Genomic DNA, 16,800 nt, shown 5'->3' with positions numbered 1-16,800 from the left:
CAATGCCTTCCATTCTGTGATGTCGTAATTACAATTTTGCTACACTTTGATAACACTACAGAGAGACATTTATATCAAGGAAAGCTTCACGTGGATATGGAATGTTAGATTTTTTTAAGTGTTCATTGGTATGTATTTCATGATAATAAATCTTGAAGGTTTTGTGTGGTAATCATAACCTTGTGATAAATCTTGATAGATTTCTAAGTGCACATTGGCAATATTAGATGATGCTGTAATCCGATTAAGTTCTATTCTCCTTTATTCTTTTATTTATTATTTTGTTGTCTTCAACCCACTCTGAATGTGTCACGTATGATTCTTATAAACATGGGAACATGCAATCCATGTAACTGATAGGACTTATAACAAATTGACATAATTATTCAACCATCACTAGACAGTTCTGTTATAAGATGTTCTTTATTCAACTAAAACTGTAAATTATGATACGTGTATGTTCCCATGCAAACTCACAACAGAATACAGAAATATGATTTCTTTTAATAATAATTCATTATGTCTCTAAATTTACAATTAAAGAAAGTGATTGCAAAAAGGATGTCAAACATTGTATATTAAAATAATAGATTATTAATTTGTCTCCATCCGTAGTAACGCACGCAACTGCAGTGTGCAGTTTGTAGGCTGCTGGGAAAAAAAAAATCACAGGCAGCCCAAGCGGGATTCGAACCAACGACCTCTGGATTACTAGACCAGCGTCATAACCACTAGACCACCGGAGTGCCCTGGCACTACCTTTACACATGAATAATTAAATGTAGAAGGGCTTGGGAGCGCTTCGAAGTTTACTGCTTTTATTAGGTGATCCGAGTATCCTCTCGGATCACCTTCTGTTTTTGTACGGATTCTTTCTTCTTCTTCTTCTTCTTCTTCTTTTTCTTCTTATTTCTCCCCAAAAGTTGTGCATCGATTAGTTCCGAAAGTCCTCTTTCTATCACTTTCAAACTTATACCATATATGTATCGTCTCCCAAAGACGGCAATCAAACTAAAATCAAAGTGATCAGTCGACCGTGAAGTCACTATGACGTTATTATATGAAAACACATTCTCAATCATATCTCATTAATGGAATGGAATTTTTCAATGAAATTTACGTCACATATATTTCAAGTCAAGCGCATTCTACTCATATTCTCAAAATTCATCTATATCTTAAAACGTGCGCGTACGCGCGCGTTGAAATATTTGTATGCTCAAATCGAGCTCAAATTTTTTTTTGCACACGTTTCAGACCATTTAGAGCATTTTTTGAAAAATTGAAAAAATTTTACGGACGCGTACGCGCGAGCGCATATACGCACGCACAGCTCATATGCAATAGAAATTTCCCGTTTTTTCACACTTATCGCCTGCCTGAAATGTCAGGGAATACGTCTACCAAGTTTCAAGTCAATCCGACTCAATATGACGTCATACGGGCCCGTCAAAGTTGAAATTCCGCGCGCGCGTCAATGGCGATATACAGTGCAACAATGCCGAAAAACCGCCAATTTTAAATCCGATTTTACTCGTCAGGATGGACGGTGGCCCTTCATTTTCTTTACATATTCTGAAAGCTGATGAGTTGTACATGTCATTTCATGGGTTGACGATGCTGGAAAAATGATTATAAGATATCAAATTTCTTAATAAAGTAAAAAAAGTAAATTTTCAAAATGACGTCATCAAATTACAAGTTCACTCGAGCGTATCTCACTTATCCTCTGCCCATTTTCACCCAGATTTCAGTATGTTGTAGCTTACTAAATGTTCTTTCATTAATATGATAACAACATTTTGATTAGGTGACGGCATCACCTCGTAATATTGGATTGAAAGTAATCTTGTCAAATTTGACCAGTTTACGTGTTATCTTAATGGGAGTGCGGTTTTTCTGGACATGAAAATTGACATGACTATCTTTTTCGAGCACTAGCTCACCTATGCTTCGGTGAATTTCTCTAAGATTTTAATATGTTGTAGCTGAGACTTTGGGCTATCGTGCACCTTCATGTTTTCATACGGTATCGGGATCACGTCCAAAAACTTGGTTGAAATCAAAGCCTATCTTCGATGTATATCCATATTTCTTTATTTTTCCAACTTTCTTTGCAATAACTCAAGAAAAACATACTTTATCACCACCATATTTTGCACATGTTTAGTTCATGTCACGTACATTATTTCATAAAATAACAACTACTTCATCAGACGCCATCTTGGGTATGTAAATTAGGGTCAAAGGTCATAAATGTTTCATCCTGTATCTTGGTGAATACATGTTCTATCTTCCCCATATTTTGCACACGTAAAGACCGTATAACAAGGATCATTTCACAAAATAATCACTTTTTGCTCAGATGACATCTTGTCTGTGCAGATCGGGGTCAAAGGTCATATGTACTTCTTCCTTTATCTTCGTTATGACGTGCTACCTCTATGGGAGGGAATTTTCTAGATGTGAAAATTGACATGATTGTCTTTATCGAGCACTAGCTCACTTACCCTTCGGTGAATTTCTCCCAGATTTTAATATTATGTTGTAGCTGAGACTTTGCGCTATCGTACGTGTTCCCTTTGTTTTTCATATGGTGTCGGAATCACGTCCAAAAACGTGGTTGAAATTAAAGGTTATCTTCGATGTATTTTCATATTTCTTTCTTTTTCCAATTTTCTTTGCAATAACTCAAGAAAAATAGCCCCTATCAACCCCATATTTTGCACATGTTTATTTAATGTTACGTACATTATTTCATAAAATAACAACTACTTGATCAGACACCATCTTGGGTATGTAAATTAGGGTCAAAGGTCATAAATGTTTCATCCTGTATCTTGGTGAATACATGTCTTATCTTTCCCATATTTTGCACACGCAAAGACCATGTTACAAGAATCATTTCACAAAATAACCACTTTTTGCTCAGATGCCATCTTCGGGGTGCAAAGTGGGGTCAAAGGTCAAATATACTTCATTCTGCATCTTTGATAGTGTATGCGGAATTCGGTACCCAAGATGGCAGGTCTAACTCCCTTTTCAAAATGAGAATCCAAACATCACACGATCAATGTCCCTAATCTCAGGTGAAAACTCGAATCATTGATTTAAAAAAAATCGGATCACCTAATTTGTCAGTCTTGACAAATTCCGGGTCTAGTTCTTCTTTATTTCTGGGCAAAATTTGTGCAGCGGTTAGCTCAGAAAGTGCATTGCCTTTCAATGTCAAACTTATACCATATATGTATCATGTCCCAAAGACGACAGATCAAGTAAAATCATAGTGATCAGTCGACCGTGACGTCACTATGACGTCATTATATGAAAACACATTTTCATTCATATCTCATTAATGGAATGGAATTTTGCAATGAAATTTACGTCACATACATTTCAAGTTATGCGCATTTTACTCATATTCTCGAAATTCATATTTTCTCTTGAAACGTGCGCGTACGCGCGCGTTGAAATATTTGTATGCTCAAATCGAGCTCAATTTTTTTTTGCACACGTTTCAGACCATTTAGAGCATTTTTTGAAAAATTGAAAAAATTGGACGGACGCGTACGCGCGCGCACATATACGCACACACAGCTCATATGCAAAGAAAATTTCCCGCTTTTTTACACTTATCGGATGCCTAAAATGTCAAGGAATATTTCTACCAAGTTTCAAGTCAATCCGACTCAATATGACGTCATACGGGCCCGTCAAAGTTGAAATTCCGCGCGCGCGTCAATGGCGATATACAGTGCAACGATGCCAAAAAAACGCCAATTTTAAATCCGATTTTATTTCGGAAGTCTCGAAAGAGACTACGATGCATAAAGAGTAATAATAGGAGAGCCCGCACGCGCGTCCAGCAATACGTTCGCGTTCGTTCCAGCCGACAGGAGGTTCTCCTGCATAGCTCCGCGGTTTGAAATTTTTCCATAAATTCATCGCCGGAATTTTCCTTCTCGCGAGAAATTTTGCTTCGCCGGTCATCCGGAACCTACTGAGAAGTGTTTTGACGCATCTTTCGAGCCTAAACGTTACGGTGGTTCGATAAATATGAGCTCGAAAGAGCAGCACGATCCATCCTTCGCTTTACGTGCTACACGTGGACAGGAGGTCTGTGCCACGAAGTCAGAGTTACCACCACCAGCGCCTCCCTCCGGCGATGCCGGTACGGCGCACGTACAGAAGAATGTGAGCATCGGAAAGGCTCAAGATTCAGGGAAGAAGACGATGAAGAAAATTCCCAAAAAAGCTCCTCATACGGTATCAAAAGCCCCTTCCGAGGATCGGGCGTCTACCTCCGGGGACGTTAGTTCTCGTCTAGACAAACTTGAAAATCTCCTCGCCGAAGTGGTGAAACACCTTCCCCAATCGCATGATAAAACCACTAGCCGTGCTGCTGTGGTACATACAGGCGCGTCTACATCGAAATCTACAGCGGAGGAATTTTCCCGCTTGCCTACTAACGTCCGCCATTTTGTTGGGGACGATTTTGATACGTCTACGTCTGAAGACGCAGAGCGTGATGGACCGTTCGATTTTGACGAAGGGGTGGAAGAGGTTCCCCCTGCTGCACAGCTACCACAGTTGGCAGCCAAGTATGCTATCCCCCTCGGGATTGGGGAGGCAGTTGACGAGGAAATCGCAAAATCGGTGAACTACTTTATTGGCAACAAACTAGAAGATAAAGCCATTGAGGAAACGGTTGAAAAATACCCCCACCGAGCAACTGCCCCCACCTCGATACACCTAAAGTGAACGCTCCCATTTGGGAACACTTGCAGTCCGTCACGCGTAATCGTGATTTGAAACTACAGAGAGTGCAGAAATGTCTGACTCGCGGTATTGGGGCTCTTCTTCGCTCTCTCGACGCGCGAGATATCTCCGAGTCTCAGCAAGACGCACTTGCTCTATTGAGTAATGCGCACTTTGAACTGAATTGCGTGCGAAAGGAGCTGATTAAGCCGGACATCAACTCGGAATACGTGCATCTCTGTAAGCCTTCTACACCAGTCACGCAGCTGTTGTTTGGTGATGATCTCACAAGACAGATGAAAGATCTAAAAGAACAACAGAAGGCCTCTGCTGGGGTCATGAGGACCCAGCAGAAACATACTTCTCGTCCGAGCGGCTCTTTCCATCCGTACAGACGGCCCTTCAACAGCGGAGCTCGCCGGCAGGCTCGCGATGCGGGCTGGACGGGCTCGCGTAGCGCTGCAGCCTCACGCTTCGTGCATGGAACGGCAAATCGTCCTTTTTTAGACCAGCGCTACCAGGGGAAGTCGCGACCTCCCCCACAGCAACGGCCACAGAGCAGAGCTCATCCACAGGCCAGAAGCAAGACTCCCCACAACAAGTAACCCAACAGCCCGCCTCTGAAGAGGTAGGAGATATAGATTCAACATATTGCTCATTTGACATGTCAGTAACTGACCATGATGCATTTCTACCTTATCTAGAAGAACGGTATTCTAGATCTACTCCTCAATTTACTAGATCTATAGAATCTAGACCTACCACTTCATGTGTAAATGACCATCCAGTTGGAGGTCGACTGAGGCTTCATGCATGTAATTGGGAGAAGTTAACTTCAGATCCCACAGTACTACAAGCTGTGAATGGCTATAAACTTGAATTCAAGCCTGAATGTTTTCCACCTGAAAGGGTTAATCCTTTGGTTCAGTTCAAAGTAAAGAATGAAGATTTGGCCAATATCCAAGCTGAAATTGATTCACTGGCAGCCAAGAATGTTATTGAACCTTGTTCACATGAAGTGGGGGAGTTCATCTCGAACATTTTTACCCGCCCTAAGAAGAATGGCAGCCTTCGGGTCATTCTTGACCTCTCAGAGTTGAACAAAAGCCTAGTCTATCAGCATTTCAAAATGGATTCCATCCATACAGCAACGCAATTTATTACACCAGATTGCTTGCTAGCCTCAGTCGACCTTCAGGATGCTTACTATTCAGTACCAGTTGATCCGCAGGATAGGAAATACCTGCGATTTGTGTGGCAGGGCAAACTTTGGCAATATTGCGCACTGCCAAACGGGCTTAGTACAGCACCGCGTTTGTTCACAAAGCTTCTCAAACCAGTTTTTGCTCATCTGAGAAGAGCAGGTCACATGGTAGTGGGATACCTTGATGATACTATCATTATTGGGAAGAGTGAGGCTAGCACTCAAAGAGCAGTCGATGCTACGACTGATCTCCTCGAAGACTTGGTGTTTCTTGTCCATCAGACTAAATCAGTGTTAAAACCCACTAAAGAAATCACCTTTTTGGGATTTGTCCTTAACTCTGTGAACATGACAGTTACTCTTCCTGAATCTAAGAAGGAAGATATCACTGCTGAGTGCACAAGTCTGTTGCATGCCACAGAATCCTCTATCCGAGAAGTGGCTAGAGTAATAGGGAAACTGATTGCTACCTTTCCTGCAGCCCAATATGGGCCCCTCTACTACAAAATCTTGGAAAAAGAGAAGATTTTGGCATTGAAGGCCAATAAAGGTCATTTTGATAGGAAAATGAGCTTGTCTAGTAGAGCCAAACAGGAACTTAAGTGGTGGATTGATCACATACAGTACACCTGTAATCCTATCGACAGACCCAGGCATACAATAGAATTGCGCACTGATGCGAGTGGGTCTGGTTGGGGAGCAACAGACATGTGCACAAACATAGGGGGACGATGGAATGAAGTGGAAAGAGAAAAGGCTGTTAACAATGAGATAAATTATCTAGAAACCCTTGCAGCAGGATTGGCATTGAAGTCCTTTTGCTCTAACCTGAGAAATGTTCATGTTCTCATTAGAATGGATAATACAACTGCAGTCTCATATATCAACAATATGGGGGGCTTCAGATCCCAGGAATGCAACAATTTGGCACATGATATTTGGGAATGGTGTATTGAAAGACAGATTTGGATCACAGCCGCCTACTTGCCAGGACGGCTCAATACCACAGCAGACTTCATGTCAAGGAAGTTTAATAATCGAACAGAGTGGATGCTTAACAAAGCCCAATTTACTGAAGTGGTAGAACATTTCGGCCTCCCTGAAATCGATCTTTTCGCTTCCAGACTTAATGCACAGCTACCCAGGTATATCACTTGGCAGCCTGATCCTTCGGCAGAGAATGTAGATGCATTTACAGTGGATTGGGGTCCATTATGGTTCTATGCTTTCCCTCCCTTCTGCCTTATCCCTAAATGTCTGCAAAAGATAAGGGCAGATAAAGCCACAGGGTTGTTAATAGTACCAAACTGGCCTACACAATTATGGTTCCCAGCACTTCAGGACATGCTGACTGAAAAACCACTTGTCCTATGTAGACATGCACAACTTCTTGTTCAACCTGTGTCTTTTATGCCCCACCCCTTACTCAAACATTTGGATTTGCTCTGTTGCAGGCTTTCAGCCAACCCTTCAGGTCGCAGGGATTGAGTGCAGGGACCGTCAAGGTCATCGTAGCTTCTTGGAGGAAATCTACACGACAGCAATATCATAGCTTCATCAGCAAATGGAAAGTTTTCTGCACTGCCAACAACATTAACTATCTCCAGACCTCATCGGAATGGGCTCTAGAATTTCTTTCCGACTTGTTCCCTAAGGGAGCCAGCTACGGTACTATAAACTCTGCTAGAAGTGCACTGGCTTCTTTTCTGACACTCACAGACAGTTCGTTTTCCATAAGCACTCATCCTCTAATAACTAGATTTGTGAAGGGAGTCTTTCACTTACGACCCCCCAGACCACGCTACACGGAGGTGTGGGACGTTAGAACTGTCCTCAACTATCTGAGGAGGAAATCACCTGCAGGCGAATTGGGTTTGAAAGAGCTAACGTTGAAAGTGACAATGTTATTAGCGCTTCTCTCAGCACAGCGGGTGCAGACATTGAATGCTTTGAGAATAGACAAGATGACATTCAAAGACAACTCTGTCAATTTCGTCATTGATGACTTGTTAAAGCACCACAGACCTGGTAATACAGGCCAAGTCGTTAACCTAAGAGCGTACCCTCCAGACAGACGAGTTTGCATTGTACGATACCTTCGAGAGTATCTGAGAAGGACTCAGATCATTAGGAAGGACCAAAAGTATCTGTTAATAAGTTTTTGTAAACCGTATCACAGGGTTTCTACCCAAACTTTGTCACGATGGATTAAGACAGTTATGACAGAAGCTGGGATTGACACCAGCATGTTCTCGGCACACTCCACGAGAGCAGCCTCAGCGTCTGCTGCCCAGAGGAAAGATCTGCCTGTACATGAGATTTTGGCACAGGCAGGCTGGAGTAACGAGAAGACATTTCAAACATATTACGCGAAACCCCTCAGGAATGAGAATAGGGTTTTCAGCCATGCAGTATTATCGTAAAAGGTAAAGCCATACATTGTACCCCTTGTGGTAATTATGGTCATTGGCACAGTTCTGTGTGGCCAAAAAATGTGACTACCAGCTTCAAAGTCTCCTATTATTACTCTTTATGCATCGTAGTCTCTTTCGAGACTTCCGAAATAAAATAGAAAATTTAAATGAGAACTTACCTGTTTGAAATTTAAATTGTATTTTATGAGGAAGGCGAAGGAAGAGACTACAGTCCCTCCTCTCCCACCCTTCTTCATAATCTCGGGTAGTTCTCAATAGCAGTAGGATGACTGCTGGTATTGGTATTCACATTTTTCGGAGCTACTAATATTGCTGGACGCGCGTGCGGGCTCTCCTATTATTACTCTTTATGCATCGTAGTCTCTTCCTTCGCCTTCCTCATAAAATACAATTTAAATTTCAAACAGGTAAGTTCTCATTTAAATTTTCTATTTTACTCGTCAGGATGGACGGTAACCTCCCATTTTCTTTACATATTCTGAAAGCTGATGAGTTGGATATGTTATTTCATGGGTTGGCAATGCTGGCAAAATGATTAAAAGATATCAAATTTCTTAATAAAGTAAAAAAAGTAAATTTTCAAAATGACGTCATCAAATTTCAAGTTCACTCGAGCGTATCTCACCTATCCTTTGCCAATTTACACTCAAATTTCAGTATATTGTAGCTTATTAAATTATCTTTCATTAATATATTTACAACATTTTCATTGGAGGACGGCATCACCTCGTAAAAATGGATTGAAAGTAATATTGTCAAATTTGACCGGTTTACGTGTTATCTCTATGGGAGAGCAGTTTTTCTGGCAGTGAAAATTGACATGACTGTCTTTTTCGAGCTCTAGCTCACTTATGCTTCGGTGAATTTCTCCCAGATTTTAGTATGTTGTAGCTGAGACTTGGGCTATCGTAAGTGTGCCCTTCATTTTTTCATACGATGTCGGCATCACGTCGAAAAACTTGGTTGAAAATGGCACGAGGCTTCGATGCAGCGTCATTTTGCTTAATACATAGGGCCTATGGAGAATGAAATAGGTCATTGCGTAGCGCATCCGACTCGTAATCCTAAGGTCCCTGGTTCGAGGCTCACTCCTGCCAATATTTTTTTAAATTTTTTAAACACTTTTTTCTTCTTTTTCTTTAGCTAATCTTAATCTCCCTTTCCTTACTTTATCTTTTTCTGATTTTTTTATGCTTCTCATTCAAATTTCTATAAAATAGCATAATTTTTCTTTATTTTTCTTTCTTTCTACTACTTTCTGTGCAATAGATGAACAACAACAATGGCTATCAATCCCATAATTTACACATGTTTAGTACATGTCAGGTACATTATTTCATAAAATAACAACTACTTGATCGGACACCATCTTGGGTATGTAAATTAGGGTCAAAGGTCATAAATGTTTCATCCTGTATCTTGGTGAATACATGTCCCATCTTTCCCATATTTTGCACACGCAAAGACCATGTTACAAGAATCATTTCATAAAATAATCACTTTTTGCTTAGACGCCATCTTGGGTGTGCAAAGTGAGGTCAAAGGTCAAATATACTTCATTCTGTATTTCCGTTAGTGTATACGGAATTCGGTACCAAAGATGCCAGGTCTCACTCCCTTTTCTAAATGAGAATCCAAACATCACACGGCCAATGTCCCGTCAACACAGATGAAACCTGTATGGTCATGAATATTTGGATCAGGACTCAAATCATTGATTTTCGAAGAGATCGGATCACCTAATTTGTCAGTTTTGACAAATTCCGGTTCTAGTTACTATTGTGGGCCTACAACATATCTATCCAGACTTGAATTGGTTACTACATTTCTTATTAAACACTTTTAAGAAGGCCACATCACACCCGAGTTAAAGTGCGGAAATCATTGCCATAAGCACTGGTGATAAGTATGTGCTGTAAACTCACTACTAACTGATATCGTATTATTCTAAACTCTTCGATCTACTCTCTGCTTTCAGAGAATTTAGGTCACATTTCTGTAAAAGTCACCTCTGCTGACCCATGTTGCAGCAGTCTCTCTCTCTCTCTCTTTCTGGTGGAACAATCAACCAATGAGATGGAGCCATGCATGATTATTTTTGCCTGAAACTTGTGAACAAAAGGGATCATTCCGGACTTTGAAAAAAAAAATCACCAGGAAAAGATGGCCACTTTAGGGCATACTTTACCATTTGCAGATAAAACAAAAACCCAGCATTAGTGCTTTAAAATAGTTCTTAAATGTGAATTAGGGAAAGAAGCAATCACTGTAAGAATTTGAATCCGAATAATCGATGTTAAGTATTTTTAAATACACAAAATGTGAACAGTAGTTTTAATAGAAATGTTTCCAAACAAAACTGTATACAGTTCCTGTATGGTTTATTGAGACAAATACTGATATCTCCTTATATTTTGGGCTTTATTGCCAACATTTTATGTGGTCAAAATAGGATGTTTTGTAATGCGACAGACCCACACATATGGATCCAATGTGATACCTTGAACATTTTCTAAATCATTGCTCCCAAAGGTAAACAGGACTTTTAAGAATTACTGGAAATTTACTGTTTTGGTTCATGGTGTGTTTTTCGACGCTTGACTACTTAGTATCTGTTTCGTCTCCAATTCTCACAAAAACTATATGCATGCCAACATACGACATACACACGTATGTACACATATACAACCCACTACACATATTCTATTCTTATAAATGAGAGTGAATTTTAATGTTTCCCTTTTCAGGTTGAAAAGATGCGTACCTCTGCATTCAGTTCACATTCAACTTGAGTCACATGACTGAACTCAATCAAAACAAACGAGAATTTTAGTACAGGTAATAGCATGACATCAATCATAAAAAGGCCCAGATGGGTTATTTTTACTTGTGTAGCCAACAAGGGCATGTACAAATACACACACACACACACACACACACACACACACATATATATATATATATATATATATATATATATATAAATATATATATATATATATGTATATACATGTATAGATATATATACATATATATTTTTTGAACATAGATATCTTAGTTCTGTGCATCTTGATTTCTCGTCTCATTCCCACTCTCTCTCTCTCTCTCATTACACTACTCCCACCGCTCCATCTCAAATTATGATGATGAAATAATCATGCGTTATATACCAGATGCATGAGGAATGTTCATTTTGTCGTAAGAATATTCAATATCAATATATCAGTTTGTAGTTCAATTGAATTCAATCCAATTATTCATTTCCATACATAATTTCACTCTCTCGCTTTGTAAATCTCCGTGCTTTTCTCTTTCTTTTCAACACACGCTCCCCTTTTCGACATAAGATCTTTGAAAATTAGGAGCTCAGTGTTTGATTTGTTTCCATCAATTAATCGTTTATTTGATTGCGTACAACCATGTCTTTTGACATTTCATTATACATCATGCAAAGTAAAGCTTGGAAAATGTAATTAAACAAAGGTATGAACATAGTATACACTTTATTCTAAATTTGAGTGGAAATCGGGAATGAAATTGTAATATATTTCATTATTATATTTAATCATAGTAATTATTCTACTTTAAACACTTCTCCCTTTTTTGGGGATAGTCAGGAGATGATGGAAAGCTGAAGGTGGTAACGGAATACGCGTTTGGACAAAAAGGATATCGTAAAAAAACTCAGGAAGAGTCAAAAGATGATCTACATGACAGCTAGGTATGGATATGGATGATAATGACTAAAAGAAGGATTCACGTCAGATGAACAGATGAACAGACTAAGTGGTTGGCGAGGAAGAATGTGCTTCAGATAAAACTGAACACACACGATGAAGCTGACATATTATGAATAGCAGGGATCAAGAAGATGTGTGGATTATTCTGGGAAGCTATTGGATGACGACAAGAGAAACGGATGGATGATGCACTGTGATGTTTACACGTTGAGTTGCATGAGGAGCTGGATATATCTTTCATGAGGATCAAAGAAGTGTCTGTGCAAGAGGTATAAAACACAAATAATTATTATGTAAGAAAGAAGTTCAAAAAAGTGTGGAGTACAGTGGGGATTACACAAATACCCATTGGTAAGTGATCACACTTTCATCCCTATATCCATAATCTTTCCTCTATAAGCATAAATATGTAATCCAAGATTTTCTGTCAGTCTACGAGTTGGAAAAAAATGCATTCAACTGTTTAAAGTTGTACAACTTATTCTAAAACAGTTAATTTATGGAAAGCAGAATGTCATTGTTATCATTGTCATTAACATGTCTAGCGTCATACTATAATAACGTTCTTGGTTAGCAACCACACAATTACTGTAGCACATGTAGGCCAACATGTACCCTTCATGTTATATGGTAAAAGCACACATGCATGCAAAAAAAAAAGACACTCAACAGATACATTGCTTGATACACTATGTATAAATTCAAGCATAAAAAAGAATTTATTATATTTTCCAGCAGGTCGATAGAGTATTAGTTTTGGTTTTTAGAAGTGTTGTGAGTCCTTTGTTTGAAGAGACAAAATATATATGATATTTACAAGCAATACTTATTTTCAGATACTGATAATCCGCATACAGGTGCTACAGACATTGCCACACACTTATCGATGGCAAGAAACTCGATTTTTCAGAAGGAAAAGTGACAAAGAGCGACGAAGCAAGATCTTTGACGGTGAAAATCAACTTGAGATTAAAATTAAAGAATTATATAAGATAGTCAGGGATCGTTCTGATAAAATATCTTTTAACTTCCAGAGTACGCATAATCAGTTGAATATCCGCTTCTAAATCTAAATTGATTGGATATCATTAAAAAATATATATCATTGGTTTGTAAAAACCGATGTAACCTTTCATACACATTTTTTTTTCAAGAACTTTAGATACACTTGGTAATAATGATATTGGCCTATAATTACTCAATGATTTAGAATCATCTTTTTTTTTTATAAAAAGGAATAAATAGAAAGTTTGAAAAAGTTCGGAAAAATGCCTGTTGAAAGAAACATATTAAGTACATGAGTTAGGGGGTTTGCAATGTAAAAAATTATTTGTTTCAATAAATGAACACTAAGACCATCATGCCCACTTGATTTAGTTGTTTTAAGATTTTTCACTACATCGATTATTTCATGATCATTGGTAGACGTGAGAAATAATGAACTTTCACAAGGATTGGGTAAATAATCAGTAAAATGCGAATTACATAAATTTATATTAGATGCTAGACTAGGACCAATATCTGTAAAATGTTCATCAAATGAGTTGGCAATTGTGGTAAAATCAGTAATTTCCTTATTGTCAATGATGACAAGTTGGTAATTTCTTTAACTGTCTTTCCAGTAAGAGCACTGACAGTTTTCCACGTTGAAAGAAGATTATCATTATTATTATTTTTTTTTTTTGGATGTGTATCTTACATGAGTCACATGAGTCAAGGGGGGGGGGGGAGGCTCGGGGCCCTCCCCCCCCCCCCCCCCCCACACACACACACATTTTTTTTTTTTTACCCATATATAGGAATATATAGGGTATCACCACTCACCCCGCCCCCCCCCCACTTTGATTATTTCTTTTGCTTGTTATCTCATGGAACCCTGAACCCGGATGGGGTGTCAGCAGTCTTACAGTCCAAGAGCAGAGCTTTCTAGAGACTGCCGACACCCCATCTACGGCGAGTCAACGCCAGTCTGATGAAGCCTACAGACAGTAGGCGAAACCTAACGCAAGGTAAATAGTTTTATCTGGTTGTGTACAAACGAAATTCCGCCTTAATTAGAGAATTACCAGTCAGATGAACCTCTTCCACGAAAAAAAGTCTATGTTTATTCTACTGCAAACATAAATACTTAATTCATGATTTTCTATCAGTCTTTAGATCAAAAGTATGAGAAGAGTAGAAAACGTAAGTTACAACTTATTTTTCTTTTCAACCATCTCTTTTTTACAGATTGCATAGAAGTTTCAGCGTCCTAAATTTGTGAAAAAAAGAATGTTACAAACAAATAACACATCATCTAGTATCAGCAGTACAAATTTGACACATGCCACAGAGCATACATATACAAAAAACACAGTGCATACAATTGTACATGTATTGTGGATCAGTAAAAAAAAAAAAGAACGGCAATGGTGTTAGAGAAAGGTTCAGATTGCCATTTCCGAAGGGTTTCTTCGATGTCATTCACGAGCCATACGGCTCTTTTGTCGAAATAAATTTCTGCAAGTTTTGCTTGATATTTTGTGGTGTGAACCAGGTTGATTTTTCTCGGGCCTTGAGGGTACATTTTCTGGAGTTGATGTGTCAAGCTTATTTCTACGCGGAGTAGTCTCAATTTGTAGTAGCTCTTTTACTTTCTCTGCAGTTCCAGTAGTAGATCTACTTTCAACCGAGTTTTTCTCAGCATTAGTCTCACTGGTTCCTTGCTCAATGACGCTTTCTGGAGGCGATGGAGTACAGTCTTCAGGTTCCGTAACTTCTTGATAGTATGTTGTCGAACCATGTTCAGAGTTCGAGGAACATCTTCGTTCCTTTGCGTATAATTCATACACTACGGCAACTGCGCATAGAAACAAACTTATCATTATCACTGGAATGATTACTTTCACTTTAATATTACTTCGGAATTTCTGCTCAGTTGTGTTAGATGATATGCTACTATTTTCATCCAGTGATCCTGCTGGGCTCCTTGGTGAGTCAGTGGTAAAGTTCAAGTCTACATTTTTGCAAAATCCCTCACGTATTGCGTGTATCGGCTGCTTCGCGAGAGAAGGTGGCGTAGTACAGGTGGGCCTATCGACGAATGTTCCCTGTTCAGCCTGTGAGTGTTGCTCAGAGAGCCATCGACGCAGGTTTTCTAGTGGACAATCACAATCCAAAGGGTTGCCCTCGAGATATAATGTATGAAGGCTCTTCAGTTTCTCCTCCGTTGCATTCTCCAGTGTTGTTAAGTTATTATTGCATATGTCGAGAGTTGTGATTCGCGGAAGGAGGAGCACTCTTCCAGTAGAAATCAACTGATTGTGATAAAGGATGAGTACTTGAAGTTGACTCAGGTGCGTGAAAACTTCGGGCGCTAAAACAGTAAGAGCGTTTGCGGATAGGTCTAAGTAGGTTAGAGATATCAAGTCTTTAAGCAGGCCGCCTGGTAGTGCCTTTAGTTTGTTAAAACTCAGGTCGAGCCGTTTCAGACGCTTCAAGTGGTGAAAGGCGTTTTCTCCCACCTGTATAATACATACACACAACAAAAAGAAAACAACAAGAATTATTATGATCAGTGGATATAGGTGCTGTGTTATTTCTGTTCAAACTATGTCCTTAAATTGAAATTGAGCCTAAAAAATATCGACCCTCTTTCATTTCCTTTTCTCATGCAACTGAAAAAGAGGATGATCCTTGACATACAGCAGTAGATCTTCAGAGTTTGAAGGCCATTCAAGATAATTGGTAACTCTTTTCCTCTTCTATAGTTGATCCAAACGCTTTCCTCTAAAAGAAATTCATTAATTTATAATTCAGTATGCTGGTAAGCTTTTTAGTTAAAAGTCAAAGTGACCATCTAATGTGTCTCCACCTTAAAAAAGAAAAAACGCCAAAAAAAAAAAAGAGAGAGAATAATGAATTTGGATTAGCAAACCACAGGGTGAGAAGTTGTATGATGAATTATACCGTCATCTCTAATGAACTATACAGTGCAGGTAAGTACTGTTTATGTTACAGATGCAGTTGTAGACGTTGTCTTACCCGTCTGATTCTATTATTTGACAAGATGAGAACTTGAAGTTCAGAAAAGCTTTCGAAGGTTCCCGGTTCGATCCTCTCGATCTGATTGTGACGTAACGACAAGTAAGAAGCAGCATTACACTCCGTGGGTACCTCACTTAGCTTTCTGTCCTCACAGTCTGCTTGTCGGTACGCCTCTAAATACGTACATGTGGCCTCGCACGAAGCTTCGGTCTGTGTCCTTTGCGTTGGCATGCATTGCCCGCTGTGATCATCTAACACTGCCAGAATGAATAAAACAACCAAGAAAACTGCCACGACATTTCTCCCCATCGTTGATTTTGAAGAGGAAAACCTCGATGAATTTCAAACAAATTACTCAGTGAATCTCGCCAGGATACGAGCCTGTTCACAGCGTATGGCCGAACTGCTCTCGTATATTTCAAATCTCCGCGGTGAGGTACAGGATGTCAATCAATCATGCGTCGCTCAGCCCTGAGTGAGCTACCAGCCAATCATATCAATACATCAGTTCACGTGCTCCGGGAAATCCCCATTACAATGGAGCGACCAGTTCATGTTTTGAATGATACAGTTTTTTCCGTTGGATATTATGAGCTGTACATGTAGTGGGGAAACATGATGAGAAAGGTGAATGAAG

At 39.3% G+C, this 16,800-nt stretch overlaps 1 protein-coding gene and 1 pseudogene across 1 annotated transcript; one reads left to right on the top strand and one right to left on the bottom strand.

The window, feature by feature from the left end:
- The first annotated feature begins 3,818 nt into the window (after positions 1 to 3,818).
- On the top strand, positions 3,819 to 7,579 carry LOC139729032 (uncharacterized; annotated as a pseudogene).
- A 556-nt stretch (positions 7,580 to 8,135) lies between these two features.
- On the bottom strand, positions 8,136 to 16,476 carry LOC139729031 (uncharacterized). Its single transcript, XM_071639955.1, has 3 exons — positions 16,161 to 16,476; positions 15,458 to 15,640; positions 8,136 to 8,297 (listed from the first exon to the last, which is right to left on the bottom strand). Exons 1-3 carry the CDS (start codon positions 16,470 to 16,472, stop codon positions 8,136 to 8,138), a joined length of 657 nt encoding a protein of 218 aa, XP_071496056.1. The 5' UTR covers positions 16,473 to 16,476.
- Positions 16,477 to 16,800: the final 324 nt, after the last annotated feature.

Source organism: Diadema antillarum, unplaced genomic scaffold, assembly GCF_040938485.1.
Source record: "Diadema antillarum isolate AM-2024a unplaced genomic scaffold, OU_Dant_1.0 seq00000216_RagTag, whole genome shotgun sequence".
Taxonomy (NCBI): Eukaryota; Metazoa; Echinodermata; class Echinoidea; order Diadematoida; family Diadematidae; genus Diadema; species Diadema antillarum.
Note: the sequence above shows the minus strand (reverse complement) of the source record. Positions and strands in the feature narration are given on the sequence as shown.